We start from the raw sequence: 19,549 nt of genomic DNA, 5'->3' as shown, positions 1-19,549 counted from the left end.
TGTAATGAAAAAAGCGTGAACTTCGTTTTTGGATTTGCCACGCTTGTATGGCCATTTCTGTCGTCGTCAGCAATGGAACAACATAGAATTTCACTGAATTTATCTTGCATATAAGCTATGATTGCATGGTATTCATTTAATACATGTAGAAGTTGTTTACTACAAGATTCAGGGAATGCAAGTTTATTCCGCCGTGAGAAGTTATCCACAACCTCAAGGAATATGATTGGTAGGCCTATAAAGATCTTCAGAATAAGGGTGTGGACCAAGCAACTAGCGTGGCTTTTTGGAATGGTTAAGGTTCATATAAAATCTTTTGAAACAACCCCTCGGGTGAATTTTTGTTTTAGGTTTTCTGTGCCACATAAGCCTTGGTTTATCATAAAGAATACACCAAAATGTTCATAATCAGTAGAAGAAACTTTCAAGACAGGTTATTCCATTTTGAACAACACATTTTGTCTTATATCACATGCGCTTTGACTGTTCATGTTCTATTTTGTAGAAGATATCAAGCTTTTTCAAAAGTATTTTGTCATTACTTTTATAATCATTGTGTGTCTAACATATTTGATCAGGTACTCCGGGAGTACAAAGTGTTACAAACCATGTTCATTTAAAAAAAATGCAAAAATTGCAAAATGAAAGTGAAAGTAGAGCTGTCAAATTGACAAAAAACTGCAGTACTTCAACAAATATGAAAGTAAACTATTTTTCATTTCCCGGAGTACCTAGATAAGTATGTAAGACACGCAATAAAAACAAACTTAGAGAAAAAATGTTTGAAAAAGAAGTTTGATACTTTGTACAAAATAGAATGTGGACAGCCGAAGTACATGTTTTGTATTACAAAATACATATTACCAAACAAGGTGACCTCTATCGAAAGTATTGTCTACTTCTTCTGAACAACTCCGTATATGTATGTTATGAATATTATGAGTCTGTCCGGTATAATTTCCAAAATGAAAATTTACCTAAGGGGTGGTCTCAGACGCTTTACATGAACCTTAAGGTCAAGGTGCATCTTCATTGATGGCAGCTCTTAGACACAAATGAATGGTGAAACGGGCGAGTTGTATTCTTTAAATAAGTTCATTAAATTCAATTCAGTGATAAAAAGAATCTAAGTAATATTGTAAGAATGATTGAAAATGCGATCATATTGTAGTCAACAGGTCAATTAGATTGAGCGTGCACATAATGTCTGGTCTGCCAGGGCTGTTGAAAATGCTGCTTGCATGTTTAATTTGAACCACAAGTAATATTTTTATATTGTGAAAGCAAGTGTAAACATTCAAATATTTATTGATTATTTTCCATTCTTTAGCCCGTTTTATTTTATTTTTACAAGTACAAGCACCCGGCTAGCTCAGTTAATAAGAAAAAAAAATATGGGCAAATTATTAATGGGGCGCTGTGAGTTGTTTTTCGTTCTTCATAAGTTTTCAAAGCGGCGCTGTGGGCTAAACCATTGAGCTATTGTACCTTTTATTGTACCTTTCGGTGTAATGACTGAAATGTCAGCATGATTGCTCGGTTGCGGAATTGTTTTTCCATATGTGCTATTAGCTTATAATAAAAAGAAAAAAAAAGAATTATATATACTGCTGCCCAGTACGACAGTATGTAATGATAAATATATAGGCTGATTATAAGCTTGTAAGCGTGCGTTAGCAGGGGTATAAATAAGCGGGGCCCAGTAGCCCTTGGCCATAGATTTTTGGCTGGGCCCCTAAATTGTAAAATGTTGTATAAAATGCCCTTATACCCAATGTTTAACGTTTATTTCGGACAGTCTGGGCCCCTAAATAAATATAGCTAGTTTATATTCCTGGTTTGGAAGAAAACTTGCCTGCAGCCACGTCTTCTTAATCTGTGCAGCTATGTACTTTTGTTGTGGGGGCACAAGTACATGCTTTATATTGGTTTAAGGGGTAAAATAAAGTAAAACCCCTTAACTGTTTCAGGTAGCCTTGACAATAAAAAATGTCGGCTAGTGTCGTCTCCAACGGCTTCCTTTGACAGGCCTGCACTTATATACTTCAAGGTAAAGTAAGCCCCCAACGTCGAGAGTTGCAAAGTAAAAAAAAATGTCTTTGCTAAACCTCTAACAACCAGGGTCCCGCCAAAGAGGACCCCCTTGAAGAGTATCCGTCTGTTTTGTCAGTGCAGGTCTGTGATTGGGATATAACTATATGCGCAGTAAGAGTGCTGTATCCTTTTGTCATTTGAACAAGTAGGTTTTAGTTAAAAAGTTAAAAATAGCAAAATTCGTACAAGAAAATTTTGTATATAGCTAATTTGAGGTCCGCACATAAGGGCATGACAGTTTGGATTCATGTTTAATTGGTATTTTTGCATGATTCGGGCATAGTATGTTGTCTTGACCTGTCCATTCAAGTGCATTGTCATAGATAGTTTTAATGTTCAGCTCTTTCATTATTGTTCGTGCTAATTTAAGGAAAATACCTCCAAATCAACATTAAAAGTTAAAATTGTAAAACAAATTGTCGTTGTTATATGGTATCAGAAATGATATGGGTGACTACACTTCCATGGTACGTATGTCTGACAGCCAGATTGTATCTTCCAGCCACCTTACAGGTCCTTTTCTCATCGGAGTTTTGTTTTCCAAGGAGTATCACATATAAGATCATTACCGTAATCTTACATCCGCTGTGCTGCTGTTTCATTCATATTTTTCAGCGGCATTGGCTAAATAATTGCCGTCACAGTTCCATCGATTGGCACAACGGTTCACAATGTTCTTACTGTCGTCATGTTTCCAGTGATTGTCTTTATGGGTTGTACACCTCTGGTGTTGATTGACGTCCCATCAAAATCTAGATGAGCATTCATTTAACAGGATGATTCGTATCTGCAGCCATTTATTGCAGTGAAACATCTCTATTTTAGAAAAGGCAAGTATCTTATATACATGTTTATATACAAATAAACAAATGGTAATAACTGTCTAGGTCGGATCGCCCCTGATACATACATTTTATTTATTTAGCTGATAAATGAAACATTATCATGACTATTTTTCTAATCACATTAAAGAGGCTTGCCTCCATGAGGATACCAAAATGCTTTAATTTTGTAAAATTGGAAAATATTTATGAGAAACATAAACGTATGTTTAAAATCTACTTTACGCTTATAGAATATTAAATAATTTATACCCCTTTTTCTACATCACATTTAAATTGCTCTACTATCGTTATGTTTTTTCTCTCAGTATGTTTAACATGCTTAACAAATGTTCCACAAATGCTGCACATTTACATTATCAAATAATGAAAGTACATTCTCGTGTTTAAGGTAACTTGACATGAACAACCAAGATGGCGTCACGAAATTAGGGTTGGTCACATTATTTACCCCTATAGACAATATGCTGCTACAGAGGTCTAAAGATGCATTTTAATCATTTAACACACACATAAACAATTGTAAAAATACATTTAATTTATAAAATTATAAAATCAAATGTTCTGAAACTCACCATGAAAACTAGTCAATTTTTGTGCGCATTTTGCGGAAAAGTTATGTATCCCAACTGAAAATAATTTATATCATCATATGTTTGAATATGTCCTTCAGGTGCTCCACCTATGAACAAAAGAACTTGTCCTCTGAGTTTTATGCTATTTGCTCTGGAATTTCATCAGTAAATTATAAATTTCAATATTTTGTTGCAAATAAATTCAGTAACAAGGGGCTATGCAATTCCAAAAATATGTTTATTGTAAAACACACCCAGACCTGTGAATGGAAAATGAACCCAAACATAGCTGATTTTGGGTATATTACATTATGTTTTATGACCCTTTCATGTTCAAACGAAGAAATCCTTATCTAAACTGGCTCTATATTTTTTTGGAGGCAACAGAAAATCAAGAAAATGTACTTTATCAATTACATTAAACATACATTAATTTAGTATGGCCTAAGGTCCACGCTTTCCATGAGATTTCCATGCAAGTCAGTAAAGTTTTGACATTGAGGGTTATTCAAACAGTAGCAAAAACATTTGAACTAGGACACAGATTGAAAAGATTGTAAAAGTTTTATAAAATTTAAATACAAACAATGTAGAATTACTAAGAAATGAACACATCACTCAAAGCTCTTAGTATGTGAGGATGTAAAGTCTCAGAAATAAGGACAAAGTAAACTTACATGTACTTTGAATTTTTTTAACGACCCTCATACTGCAGGCAGGTTTCAACTTTTTAGGGTGTAAAATATAGAAATTTATAATTTACTGATGAAATTCCAGAGCAAATAGCATAAAACTCAGTGGATAAGTTCTTTTGTTCATAGGTGGAGCACCTGAAGGACATATTCAAAGATATGAGGATATAAATTATTTTCAGTTTGAATACATAACTTTTCCGCAAAATGCGCACAAAAATTGACTAGATTTCATGGTGAGTTTCAGAACATTTGATTTTATATTTTTATAAATTAAATGCATTTTTACAAGTGTTTATGTGTGTGTTAAATGATTAAAATGCATCTTTAGACCTCTGTAGCAGCATATCGTCTATGAGAGTAAATAATGTGACCAACCCTAATTTCGTGACGCCATCTTGGTTTTCCCTGTCAAGTTACCTTAAAAAAAATGAGGGGTGTCACTTTAAAACAGACGTTTACATTTATACACGGGTGGAATTCGACCATTTTGTTCGGATGAATTAGGTCCATGTTTTGGAGAAGAACTTTTAAACATCATCAAATCATAGAAAGTAATAATTGTTTTACACGAAAAGTAAATGTAGCATATAAAACATTTTTCATTCTACAAATCCATTGTCCATTTACTCATATTTATAAATATTTTGAATTTCAAAAAGGGCCTGCGTGAAGGGGCCACACTTTGGTCAGTTCAGCGCCTTTAAAACCTCATCATTGTTTAAAAAAATGTTACATGTCTTCGTTTGGTGCATTTGCAACAATGTACGAGTGCTTAATATTTACACAACTAGGTTAAATATCGTTTTTGACTATTGTTTGATATTATTTATGTACAAATGGCATTATTTTTTGTAGGGGGACAAATCTTTTAGAATATTTAAGTATCCAATTCTACGGGACAGAAAAAAAATGTATTTGACAGATGGGTTGTTTATAGGGATGTTGTTCGTTCACTAAAAAAAATCTATGTTTTTCTAATTTACTGCTAAACCTTAAACAAATTTCTACTTTGATATGATATAAGTAACGCTTGTTATTAACCTTGGGGCAATTATTATTTTACTAAGCAGTTTTATTTATTTATAATGTATATAAACGTATATAAAATAAAAAAAATTTAGTGGCCCTTCAACACACATAAGAGCATTTCAGGTATGGCATTAGGCAAGGTGATTAATAATAAAAGACGGAAAATAATGATTCAAATCGGTTCTTTGATAATGTTTATTGCTAACGGTTTTCTCCCTTTGAAGCCATCGCTGGGGATAATTGTTCTTTCGATTGATACAAATTTTATCTTATTTATTTAATGTATTTTGTTTGTGCCTTTGAAGTGTCGCTGGGGCAAATAATATTAGGGTATTTTCAATATACATCTTTAGCTGTTTGTATAGTATGTGCATTTTAAACATTATCTCACCTTGCCAATTGCCATGAGATATCTTTAAATAAAGTCGCGGCCTTTTCCCACTAAACTGTGTTGTAGTTTTCATTTATACTGATAATTTAGTTGAAGTGGGTATGACAGACGTATATGGTCGGACGCTAACTCATCGGCCAACGAAATGATGATATTATCAGTCATTAATAAATTTATTCTTGTTTTCTTTTAAAATGGCTGATGATTTTGCATCTTGCTAATGGCTGCTGCCATTCCCTGTTATATACGGTCCATTGATAAAATAAATACATTTGGACTTTAACGTGTCAAAGTAGGGACAGCGTTAAATTGGGAACTTCAAAAGTTCAAAGAACTACTTCCTAGGATACAACGACCCGGAAGTACTTCAATACCGCGGTGACACCGTAAGATGAGTTTTTCTAGCACCGGAAAAGCACGGGAAAATCCTGTCCGACATGCAAGAAGATATTGACCTCGATCTGTATCAGTTTTGAAAGTGTATCTATATCGCGTAACATCTAATAGCTCTTTTTTTCTAAGGCTTGTTCACATTATGTAACTTTAACCTACAGTAATCCACAACCATAAATTTCAGTGTTCAGGTTTAGGAGTATATCACCAAAACACAGAAATTTTTGATAAACGAACAACATCATTACCAATATTTTACCTGACCAGTAGATGTTCTGCCATACTGTCCCGTACTTAAAAGACTCTAAAAAAGTTGTCCCCCTTTGAAAATGAATGCCATTTGTAAAGAAATAAAAGTAACAATTGCTGAAAACTGTGTTCCACCTATTTATGTGAAATTTCAACACTCGCACGCTATTGCAAATGCATCAAAACAAACATGTGTAAGAGTTCTTTTAAAATGGTGAGTTTTTAAAGGCGCTTGACTGTCCAGAAGTGGGACCCCTTTAGGCAGTCTTTTTCCGGAATTCAATCTTTATATCAGTATACTGATACTTGTTTTGTTGTTTTTGTAATGATAGCGTGAATATTACTCTACAAAACAAGTGTCAGTATACTGATATAAACACTGAATTCCGGAAAAGGACTGCCTAAATGGGCCCCCATTCGGACAGTCAAACACCTTTAAAAACTCACCATTTTCAAGGAACTGGTACACATGTTCGTTTTGATGCATTTGCAATAGCGTGCGAGTGTTGAAAATTCACATAAATAGGTGGAACACAGTTTTCAGTAATTGTTTATTTTTATTTCTTTACAAATGGCATTCATTTTCAAAGGGGGACAACTTTTTCAGAATATCTTAAGTACGGAACAGTACGGCAGAACATGTACTGGTCAGATAAAATATTGGTAACGATGTTGTTCGTTTATAAAATATTTCTGTGTTTTGGTGATATACTCCTAAACCTTCAGTGTGGTTGTGTTCAGGTTTAGTATCTTTTCAAATAATTTAATTTTTTCAGTCATATAAATGGCAGCGTCTACTTGTAGCAGTGAGCAGAATGCCCAACTTTATAGTGCTGCCTTACTGTGATATCACACCGTAGACACGTGACATGATACCCCACCCAGTCACATTATACTGACACTAGGCTGACCAGTCCTTGGACTATCCCCTTAATGCTGAGCGCCAAACGAAGAAGCTACAGAATCGTCTTTCACATCTTCGATACGATATGGCAAGGGATCGAACCCATAACCTCCCGCACTCAAACAGACACTCCACCACTAGGCTACCGAGACGGTTAATTTTTGGTGTTGAAGTCCCCTTAGAAGTTTTTACCATTGTGTTGCTTAGAGAAGTATGATACTGTGCTCAATTAAGGAACTGTAATTAGGGTCAAATTGCTTCTTATTTAAAATTTTAATTAAAGAGATTTGCATTGTAATTACTAGCGGATACAATCGCCGGAGCATATGTAATTTGTCTTTTGTTCTGGGTGAAAAAAGTGCAAAATATTTTTTTTCTCGCTCGCTACGCTCGCATACGTATTTTGCCTCTTGTTCCGGATGAAAAGTATAAAAATGCATTTTTCTCGCTCGCTATGCTCGCATAGATAATTTGTCTTTTGTTCTGGGTGAAGAATATAAAATATGCATTTTTTTTTCAGTCGCTACGCTCGCATAGGTAATTTGTCTTTTTGTTCTGGGTGAAAAAAAAAATAGGCATTTTTTCTCTCTCGCTACGCTCGCATAGGTAATTTGTCTTTTGTTCTGGGTGAAAAAATTTACATATAAAATATGCACTTTTTCTCGCTCTTTACGCTCGCATAGTTAATAAAAATCCGACAAGTTTGCACAATTTCCCATGGTAACCCCTCTCAATAAATATCCTCTGAAATAGGGCTAAGAAATTCTGAAATACTTACGCAAGAATAAGTCTGACAAGTCGTAAAATATGGGTTATACTTAGAGTGTTATTTGGGTTGATTTTATCACAAAATCTGTCCATTTTCAATACCAAATAAAGTACCTCAGAACGCCCAGATTGCACCAGATGGTCATTGTTTTCAAAATTTTCCGGGGTTCCATGCCCCCGGACCCCCTACTAGCTCTACTACAAATATTTTACGCCCCTAACACAAAATGCTGTATCCGCCCCTGGTAATAGCGATTTTATAATTACTCATTACAAAATCATTTAAAATGTTTATCACATTTTGAAGTTGCTTTACATCATGTTTTACTGGAATACGCATCGTCCGCAATAATAGGATGTTCTTTTTTACTTACGTTATACTTTAGTTCCAAAATTATAGTTCCAAAATTACAGTAGTCGCAACTTGAGTGCGATGGTTGACCTTAGGCTGATTATTCATATAGATTATTTCATTGTAGCAAATAAGGGGTGCTTAGGGAAGCCGTATATTGTTCAGAGTATGGAATTAATTTGTATACAATGCAATATCAAAGTATATATACTTAGATTTGATCAGTTAAAACTTTCCAATTCACTAATTTATATTTACACAAATCTATATTTCCATTTTCTCGTGCAGCTCATGTTTTGTTTTACACCACTGCAGTAAATCTATATCACGATAAATCTTCGTCAAATTTGAATTTATGAATGCAAAAGATCAAGCGTACACACCTTTTCAATAACAGGTTGTGCCTCATTATGTATTATAATACAAAGGTCAACCATCGGGGTCAAGTTGCGTCTACTATATCTATCATTATAACTATGTAAAGAAGTTGCTGGTGTGGAAGAGTAACATTTCTGTATAACTGAATATTTGACAGGCAGACGGCTTTAAATACCTATTTGTGTGTGCGTTTTAATTTTGTTATCACTGTTCTAATTGCGTTATCTTATAGATATTACTTATTAAACCACCTTACCTAATTGAGGAAGTAAAACGAAGTGACATTTTCGTTGAAATGAAATTGTAATTATTGTCGGGATGTCTGTGTTCTTTGAAGGATTAAAATACAAAATACACACTTATTAGGAGTGTTTAACGTGAAGTTAAAGTTACATTTGAAATTTTCAGAATATGTAATTAATACCACAACTTTCGTTTTGATTTCAGGTAAGTTCGCTTTTATGAAACATGTGTAAAATGATAACAAACTGATATAACGATATCGTCCTGTCAGTACAATAGTAGATATGTTTAAGCCGACATTACTGAAATATTGATTTTAATTTATCTACCATTATTAAAAGAAACTTATATTTTAACATATTGTAGGAACGGATCATGTGACTTGTCAATGTGACTTTTTAACAGTTAAAAATAACTTGGCGGTAAGGTCACATACCCGGAAGTAAAATTATAAAAGAACAATGCGATATTTCATTATCGATGGACTTGAACAGCTCGTATCAATGACAAAAATAAATTATCTAGCCGTTTAATTGTTATATGGTAAAGGTATGTATATACTTTAGTGTAAAAAAATATTTCTGTACTTTCGTTTTCGCCTTGGATACACAGTCAAACTAGTTTGTACGAAACACAAACGATATCTCATTTATTCGAATTGTTCTTTGCAGACATCGGGTTTCAAAGTGCTGTAAACTTTAGGAATACGTCACTGTCCAGTTTTGATGTGAGGAGACCGGAGGGTTGTTGTTATAAACACTGAAGGAATAAATATGGCAACAAAAACAGGAACAGCAAAGACAGAAAGAAAGAGTAAAAGCGGGAAGGTTGTTGTGGCAGCCGTAGATTTTGGTACCACGTTTTCTGGTTATGCATTTTCATTCAGCCATGACTATGAAGGTGAGCCGACAAAAGTGTCGGCAAACACGAGCTGGGTGGCCGGATCTGCCGGGCTGATGTCACTGAAAACTCCAACAATTCTTCTTCTTGATAATAATAAAAAGTTCGTTGCCTTTGGATACGAAGCAGAAGAGAAATATTCGGAAATTGCAGCAGACGAAGAACATAAGAAATATTACTACTTCCGGAGGTTCAAAATGCTACTGCATAAAGTATCGGTGAGTATCTAAGATTTGCATGACTGAATCAATTGCTCAGTGCAGGTTCGAGCTTTGATAGGGCCGAACTGAAATGAGGAAGTTTGCTGTTTCTGTCCAGATACCAGCACGTGCCGAAAATATCCGGGGTAGTGTGAGGGCACCTAGCATTAAATAATGGGTGTCGTCGCATGACCTTCGCCGGTAGAAGTAGATCCATTCGTCTAAGTCAGCGGGTTGATTATACATACATGTATACTTTTCTCTTGTAAAAATATTTTACCTTAGCGTACACTGTTGCTTTTACTTACTTACAAATGTGCTTTTCAAAGGTTCAAAACCAGACCTGTCAGTCACTATTTATAAAATAATAGAACGCATGTGCCAAAGAATACAATTTTGTCATAAATATAACTTAATTCTTCTTCAGCTGGATTCAGCATGGCGGAAAATACTCTAAACTTACTTTAGTTAATTTGCTCTTCATAAAGTGCAAACTTGGATGTGGTGTATGTAAATGTGTGCGTTCGAATTACTATACATTTTATTTGCATCTATAAGCACATTTGCAGGTATGCAAAGATATACTCTTTGTGTGTAAACGGGTTCATGTGAACGGGGCTTTAGATTCAAGAATATGTAACAGTCCGTTGTTTTGCTCAACAAAAAAATTCCAGAAATTATGTAATGCTTGCAAATGAACAACAATTCTAACCAAACAAAATAAAAACCATAAAACAATGCCAGTCTCAGTTTCCTATGCGTTTAATTGTTGTTAAAGTATTCTTAATGAAGCGTATGCCACTTAACTTTTTCATGACTCTTTATATAAAACTCCGGTCCATAGTGTGTGCTATTGAGCGGTCTTTAATACGAAACAAATTTTGTTAGCTAAAATCAAAACTTTGGAAAAAAAAACACTTTGAAAATTCATTTCTGATGTGATGTAATAAAACACTTATTGAATTGCATGCCGGTTTATAAGTGTATACTATTTCACAGGGTCAGTTGACGAGGGATGTAATGATACCAGACGACAAAGGACGACAGATGGCCGCCTTACTCGTCTTTAGTATTTCCATCAAATATCTTAAAGATCACCTGATGGATACACTAGGCAAGCGGTATGTGTAAATGCAATTATATGGAATAGTTAAAAATGTTCTCTAAAAAGAAATAGACAAAACGAACCCGAACCAAAAATGTTCCAAAATGTACCCAAAATGAAAAAGTGAAAATGTTTTCTCAGGCAAAATTTGATAGGATTTGAATAAGGCATGAAATAAAGTAGTCCATGTATAGATTATTACTCTGCTGTTTTCTATATAAAGTTACAGACTTTCGCATTAGTGTCGATTGCTTTGGAGCTGTGAAAAATCCTACACGTGCGATTCTGTTAGCTTGAAGTAGGAGTCTGTTTTGATCTATCAAGTAATTCTAGTGATTAAATATCAAACTATAAAACTGTTGTATAGTATTAGTATTTTCTAAACAAGGTACGTGAATTAAACTGTATATCATATTTTAAAAGTGGGTACATTTTGTACTTTGCAAAGTGTATACATTTTCGTAAATAGCATACGATTATACGTAACCGTACGGAAATTGTCGATTGTCACTACTAGTCCGCTACCTTAATGTTTGGTAATGATTTTCAAGATTTGAATTAATATCTTATGATAGAATATTTTAGTGAAAGATTAGCATATTGTATCTTTAACTTTCCTTTTCAATTTCCTACACGTGGCTGCATTATTTCTGTAACTTCCCTTTTCAGTTTCCTACACGTGGTTGCATTATTTCTTTAACTTCCCTTTTCAGTTTCCTACACGTGGCTGCATTATTTCTTTAACTTTCCTTTTCAGTTTCCTACACGTGGCTGCATTATTTCTTTAACTTTCCTTTTCAGTTTCCTACACGTGGTTGCATTATTTCTTTAACTTCCCTTTTCAGGTTCTTACACGTCGTTGCATTATTTTTTCAACTTCCCTTTTCAATTTCCTACACCTGACTGCATTATTTCGTTAACTTCCCGTTTCGGTTTCCTACACGTGGCTGCATTATTTCTTTAGCTTCTCTATCAATTTCCTACACGTGTCTGTTTTATTTCACCACTTTATATTTCTTCTAGTATGACAGGGATCTTACCAGGCGACATAAAATGGGTATTGACCGTACCTGCCATCTGGAGTGATGGATCAAAGCAGTTCATGAGAGAGGCTGCCGAAAAGGTTGTTTTCTTATCTGTTTCGAAGTGATGATATCACGTGTTTTTTGTATAAACTGAAATATGTGTTTTAAAAGGCATTTTGTTAATGAAACCAGATTATTCTGAGTTCACGCGGTACATATCAATATGCATGTGTAATTATAATCCAGTAAGATTTAATAGGGAGAATTTCATAATATTAATAATAAATGTTCTTAAATTTGTTTAAAAACTATGTTCATGTAATTTGAAGGTAAACTATAACAAATGAAATTCTACATTTCCTAAATATTTGTCAAAACTCTTAGGCCGGAATCAAGAAAGAGAGCCTGATTATCGCCCTTGAACCGGAAGCTGCGTCATTGTTCTGCATGCACCTTCCAGTTGACAAGTTGTCTACCGGTCAGGAGTGCGGGACAAAGTCTCAGCAAATTTCGCCTTTTGCGAAGGGAACAAGATACATGGTAGTGGATGTTGGAGGTAATAAACATGATAAGGTACATTTTGTATATACATGTACATTGAGCAATATGAATATCTAATCATGTTGGTCCTATGTTTCGTCCATCGTGTTTTAGATAGACGCACGACACACGACACGACGCACGACATTGCAACACGTCGAATAATAATGCGATATAACACACACCATTATTGTCGCGTTTTCGTGTCGTATTATCGCCGTATCGTACATGTATCGTATGTCCAGCGTCGTGTCGCATTGTCATGTTGTCAATCTAAATGAATTTACAACACGACAATCCGACACGACGCTTGACAATGCGATACGACGCACGACAGTGTGACACAACGCATGACAATGCTACACCACGCGCAACATCAGTTTTGCGACTTCGTTTTGTACATCGTACCATGTGTCCAGCGTCATATTACATTGTCGTGTGTTGTGTCGCTTGTAGCTTCATATTGTTTAAACTATGTAAGCTGATTTCTACCATGTCATGTTGGCATAAATTGATTGTGTATTTAGAGCTGCATTCATGTTCAAAAGTGGTTAATCATTGTTTGGTCAAGTATTGGATTTGGTTAAAACTTTAGGATTTATTTACGAGGGATGTTCGAAATGAATTGCTTATTTCTATCTGGAGACTTCAAATTTCAAGTTAGCCCAAAAGGGCTCATTTCATGCCCTCGAAGTACTCCCCGTGGCTAGAAATGCAAATTTTCAGCCGATGTATCCACTTCTTGAAGGCGTCACGGTACGCTGATTTGGGTACAGTAATAAGGTACTGATGAATGGCAGATCCAAGTGCCTGTCGGGACTGGTATTTCCGCCCAGCAAGGAATGATTTCAATTTCGCAAACAAAAAGAAATCACATGGGGCAAGGTCTGGGGAATACGGGGGCTGAGGCAAAACAGTTACTTTTTCTTTCTTCAAAAACGCCGTAACTATTGCGGAGGTATGAGCGGGGGCATTGTCATGTAGAAGACGGACATGTTTAAAACCAGTGGCAGGGCGTCGTTTCTGATAATACTTTTTCAGTTTCTTCAGTACTACGTCTTTGTAGTACTTTCCGGTGATGCTTTTGCCCTTTTTCACCGGCTCTTTTATTGCGACTCCTTCACCAGAGAAGAAGATTGCATACAAAACCTTCTTTGCACTCAAAGAACGTTTAGCAATTATTGGGCGTTTGCTGTGTTTAGTGGCCCAGATCATATTGCTAACCTTTCTGACGGGCTCAAAATAATGGACCCAGGTTTCATCACCTGTGACGACATTGGCAAACTGCTTTTTGTCATATTTTGGAAACATTTGAAGCAGCTTTTTGGCCACTTTAACCCGTTGCCTCTTTTGCTCATCAGTCAACAGATGTGGCACCCATCTAGCAGAAATCTTTCTGACTTTCAAATGCTTCTTCAAAATAAGGTGAACCGTTGATAGTGATATGCCTACCTTTCGTGCAATATCACGAACTGTAAATCTGGCATCTCCTTCAATGATTTCCTTTATTTTGGAAACGATTTCTTTACGAGGTGCAGATTTTGACCTACCTGATTTCGGTGCATTTTTGAGGGACTCTACACCAGACTCAAATTTCTTTTTTCCACCGCCGAACTGTGTCATAAGACACACAAGAAGGTCCATAAGCAGTAGAAAGTTCAGTCATCAGCTGCTTCAAAGAACAACCAAGTTTTGAGCGAGCTTTGATGTAAGCCCATATTTCATCTTTCTTGTCGACGCTTCTACCAACCATTTTTACTACAGTGGTCAATGATTGCGTGTATTCAAATGGCAAATTTTATGTCTTACACTTAGTCTAACATGTACATTTATACACCGTTGTGTAGGTATTGAATAACCCTATACAGGTAGGTATTGGTTTTTATCGTGCCCCACCTGGATATCGAGCTAGAGGACAGTAAGCAATTCATATCGAACACTCCTCGTATAAGCTATATATGTGTGCTTAATGCAAGTTAGATTTTCGCTGGAGGTATTTCAAATATTTGATTTTCTTATCCTGGTTGCCCAGCTAAAATTTAGGTATTAATTTGATAAACATACTTAGCCTAGGGAATAATATAAGAACTATTGTATTATATTTGTTAAAGAGTTACATTAACAGTTACATATTTAGTCGAAATTCATTATAAATTCAATTTTGCAGAATTATTATTACTTCCCTTTGCCAACCTTGGTGAAAATAAGTGAATTCGGAAGCCACACACAGTTTTAAACTTCCTTTTTGATTAAGCTTGTTGAAATATCCCATTATCTATCAAATATAAATGTTGAACTAGAAATCACATTGAAATCGAAAGAAATACTCAGCGTTTTCGTTATGGGGATAATTAAATAATATAGTAAAAACAATGAATATACAGTATAATACATCTCTGATAGGGATCTAACTCTATCTCTATTTGTTCCTTAAATAAATCTCTAATAGAAATACGAAGAGTGAAACTGTTATAAAATGTTGCTTAAATGTAATTGATTGTCTACCGTAGTTTTTCGCTTATAAGACGCACACCAACATCGGACATGTAAACTGGGGTTTCTTATTATTTTAATTTCCTTATAGTACACTCTTATAAGATGATCTCCACTCTTTGAACTGGAATTGTGACTCGTAATACTGCGTCTTATAGGCGAAAATATACGGTATGAATACCATGCAGTCACAGTTACATACATATTTTAGTTGTAGTACACCTTTATAGGTGCTCAGCCATACTTGTATACAGCGTGCACTATTTTCAACCTAATGAATAGTACTGTAAATACACATGATAAACTTGTTAAATTTATGTTAACATGTTAAATTATATGTAGTATTTCTTCATATTTTCAAATATGTAATTTGTGATATGTCTTCATATCAGAAAATCTATGGAAATTTCAACCTCTAAAACTCAATGCTTTTTTGACTGGAAAATAATATCTCTGATTGTAGGTGGAACTGTTGATATAACTATACATGAGGTTGTAGATGACGAAAAACTGAAGGAACTGAACTACGCTAGTGGAGGGGCCTGGGGTGGAACTTGTGTCGATAGGGCTTTTGAGAAATTTCTACGGGGGATACTTGGTATGTTAACCACGTATGATTTTGTATGAACTTACAAATTAAAAGACTGGTTGCCTGTCGTCACATAAATGTTTGTATCAACTACATGTATGTGTTTTGCACTGAAAGTAAAAGCGGCTCTTTTTTATAAAACATTTGTGCTATGATATCAGAACGATTTGACGTCATTCAAAAAATAGCATGGAATTACTGAATGGCGTCGTTCGAAAAAAATCTTTCAAAACTGGATAAGAAGGAAATCAAAAAGAACATTTAATTGTAGCTAAACTACTTTTTTTCTGCACGGTAAAGAGTGAAATTGAATTTACACGACCATATCACTTTTTTACTAAGTTTGAAGATATTTCAAATAAATATCAGGAATTATATTTTTATCAGAAGGCGGATTACATTGTAACGTCTGTGGGTCATTTTGGCTGTTCTATTCAAATATTGTAAAGATAGATATTTTGACACTTATTTTGATTCTCTGAAACTCTTTGAATGCAAACACATACGTATTCTTGTAGCAAGCATATATGAGCCGCGCCATGGGAAAGCCAACATAGTGGATTTGCGACCAGCATGGATCCAGACCAGCCTGCACATCCGCGCAGTCTGGTCAGGATCCATGCTGTTCGCTAACAGTTTCTCTAATTACTTTAGGCTTTGAAAGCGAACAGCATGGATCCTGACCAGACTGCGCGGATGCACAGGGTGGTCTGGATCCATGCTGTTCGCAAACCCACTATGTTGGTTTTCTCATGGCGCGGCTCATATAAGAACTGAATGCTATTTTGTGTGCATTTGGACTTCTTGCAAGTCCACGAGTAGCATTTAATTTCGACTTTGCAGACCGACGTTTTGCTGAGAAATGACTTTAAGATAATATTTCCGTGCGTTTTGGGGATTCTACTTGCTCTTTATTTAGAGGCAATAAAAAACCAGAGCGATCAATGACTTTGAAAGAAAAACTAATCAGATTTCCCTCGTTTAATTTTGTCGTCTAACGAGAAAATACATTCCCAGTGTTTTTGCCATGTTTTAGTGAGTACTGTATAATGCGTCTATTAGAAATCTAAAATCTGTATTATTATATCAGATATATGAAATATTTATACGGGTTTCAGTTTGCACATCCATAAGAGCAAAAGAGCGGTAGTGTAAAACAAAGTCATTATACAGGAAAAATCTTCATTTTTCAGTATATTTCCTGAATAACTTATAAATGAAATTAATGTAATAACATGTATTTCAGACATAGAACAGAAGAACAAGAAAGACGAAAAGACGGTTTTCGACAAATTTATGCAGGAAGCAAAGGAAGATTGGGTTGACCTTTTCAGGGAGTTCGAGACTAAGAAAAGAGGCATAAAGGCCAAAGGGGCTGGCGATGAGCGATCAAAAGAGACAATAAAAGTTCCCGTTAGACTTGCTGAGATTTTCAGAGAATCTACGGGAAAAGTACTGAAGGATTACATTAAAACAAAGAAAGAGTATGCTGACAAAGTTACCTGGGCCGGAGACAAAATGAGAGTTGAGGCGGGAATATTTAGGTCATGGTTCAACGAATCTTGCGACAATACGGTAAAACATGTCAAAGAAATCTTCAAGCAAAAGTCAAGCGCTGGAACAAACACCATTCTTTTAGTCGGCGGGTTTTCCGAGTCTCCTATCTTACAAGAAGCCATAAGGAAAAATTTCCCAGACAAAAGGTTGATTATCCCGGAAGAAGCGGGATTAGCAGTTTTGAGAGGTGCTGTCATTTTTGGACACAATCCAGTGACAATTGTTTCACGTATTGCCAAATGTTCCTATGGTATTCGCGTGTATAGGGATTTCCAAGATGGCGTCCATCCATCGAACAAGAAGGTGAAGATTGGAGGAAAAATTAAATGCAAAGATGTGTTTGCTGTCCACGTTAAAAAGGGTCAGGAACTCATTGTAGGCGAGGCGCAATCGAAACAACGCTATACACCACTAGAAGCAGACCAAATATCGTTAGTTTTCGACATTTACACGTCGACTGAAGAAGACCCACAATACGTTACTGATGTAGGCAGCGAACACGTAGGTCAACTTGAAGTTGAGGTTCCTGACCTTTCTGGTGGGAAAGAACGTGGAGTTTGGGTTCAGATGATTTTTGGAGGGACAGAAGTCACAGTCGAAGCTAGGGAAGAAAAGACAAATAAACTTACCAAAGCCAACTTTGACTTTTTGCTCACTAATGAGAATGCAAGCGATTCTGCTTAAAACCTAAAAAATGTCAAAAAGACAGACAAACAATATATCAAGTACATACTATATTTATACATGTTATTCAACATGCAATACATGTTCGTCCTGATAAACTATTTGTAATTCCTTTTAAGAGTAAATGGAATACGTTTGTGATACGCACATTTTTAGCTCACCTGTCACAAAGTGACAAGGTGAGCTTTTGTGATCGCGCGGTGTCCGTCGTCCGTCGTCAGTGCGTCCTTGCGTGCGTCCGTAAACGTTTGCTTGTGACCACTCTAGAGGTCACATTTTTCATGGGATCTTTATGAAAATTGGTTTGAATGTTCACCTTGATGATATCTAGGTCAAGATCGAAACTGGGTCACGTGCCATCAAAAACTAGGTCAGTAGGTGTAAAAATAGAAAAACCTTGTGACCTCTCTAGAAGCCATATATTTCACAAGATCTTCATGAAAATTGGTCAGAACGTTCACCTTGATGATATCTAGGTCAAGTTTGAAACTGGGTCACGGGCCATCAAAAACTAAGTCAGTAGGTCATATAAAAGAAAAACCTTTTGACCTCTTTAGAGGCCATAAATTTCACAAGATCTTCATGAAAATTGGTCAGAACGTTCACCTTGATGATATCTAGGTCAAGTTTGAAACTGGGTCACGTGCCGTCAAAAACTAGGTCAGTAGGTCAAATAATAGAAAAACCTTTTGACCTCTCTAAAGGCAATATTTTTCATGGGATCTGTATGAAAGTTGGTCTGAGTGTTCATCTTGATGATATCTAGGTCAAGTTCGAAACTGGGTCACGTGCGGTCAAAAACTAGGTCAGTAGGTCTAAAAATAGAAAAACCTTGTGACCTCTCTAGAGGCCATACTTGTGAATGGATCTTCATGAAAATTGGTCAAAATGTTCACCTTGATGATATCTAAGTCAAATTTGAAACTGGGTCACATGAGCTAAAAAACTAGGTCAGTAGGTCAAATAATAAAAGAAACCCTTGTGACCGCTCTAGAGGCCATACTTTTCATGGGATCTGTATGAAAGTTGGTCTGAATGTTCATCTTGATGATATCTAGGTCAAGTTTGAAACTGGGTCACGTACCTTCGAAAACTAGGTCAATAGGTCAAATAATAGAAAAACCTTGTTACCTCTCTAGAGACCATATTTTTCAATGGATCTTCATGAAAATTGGTCAGAACTTTTATCTTGATAATACCTAGGTCAAGTTCAAAACTAGGTCACTATGTCAAATAAAAGAAAAAACGACGTCATACTCAAAACTGGGTCATGTGGGAAAAGGTGAGCGATTCAGGACCATCATGGTCCTCTTGTTATAAATAAATAAATAAATGTTGTTGTGTTCTTTTTCCACTTTAACTTTATTTTACAGGTACAGATATATATCAGATGTATATGATATGAGAGAAATGTTGAGCGGGCACTGCAGGTGCTTCCTGGGTTTCTGATAAGTGCCTGTGTCTTGGTGAGATAACTTCGGATGCCAACAAAGCAGTTTTGATCATTGTACAAAAATCATGCATGTAAATAAAGGCGGTGTCC

The 19,549-nt window shown here is 35.6% G+C and overlaps 1 protein-coding gene across 5 annotated transcripts; it reads left to right on the top strand.

Moving 5' to 3' along the window:
• LOC123557683 (heat shock 70 kDa protein 12A-like) lies at positions 1–19,343 on the top strand. 5 transcript variants are annotated; one of them, XM_045349306.2, is made up of 8 exons: positions 1–229; positions 2,710–2,924; positions 9,585–10,031; positions 11,013–11,134; positions 12,142–12,241; positions 12,528–12,699; positions 15,640–15,774; positions 17,012–19,343. In XM_045349306.2, exons 3-8 carry the CDS (start codon positions 9,687–9,689, stop codon positions 18,004–18,006), a joined length of 1,869 nt encoding a protein of 622 aa, XP_045205241.1. In that variant the 5' UTR covers positions 1–229; positions 2,710–2,924; positions 9,585–9,686; the 3' UTR covers positions 18,007–19,343. The 5 variants fall into 5 exon arrangements, with proteins under 5 accessions (XP_045205241.1, XP_045205242.1, XP_045205243.1 ...); XM_045349307.2 differs by lacking the exon at positions 1–229 and having other exon boundaries at positions 854–2,924; XM_045349308.2 differs by lacking the exons at positions 1–229; positions 2,710–2,924 and adding an exon at positions 8,832–8,855.
• The last annotated feature ends 206 nt before the right edge of the window (positions 19,344–19,549 follow it).

This window comes from Mercenaria mercenaria, chromosome 5, assembly GCF_021730395.1.
Source record: "Mercenaria mercenaria strain notata chromosome 5, MADL_Memer_1, whole genome shotgun sequence".
In the NCBI taxonomy this organism is placed as follows: Eukaryota; Metazoa; Mollusca; class Bivalvia; order Venerida; family Veneridae; genus Mercenaria; species Mercenaria mercenaria.
Note: the sequence above shows the minus strand (reverse complement) of the source record. Positions and strands in the feature narration are given on the sequence as shown.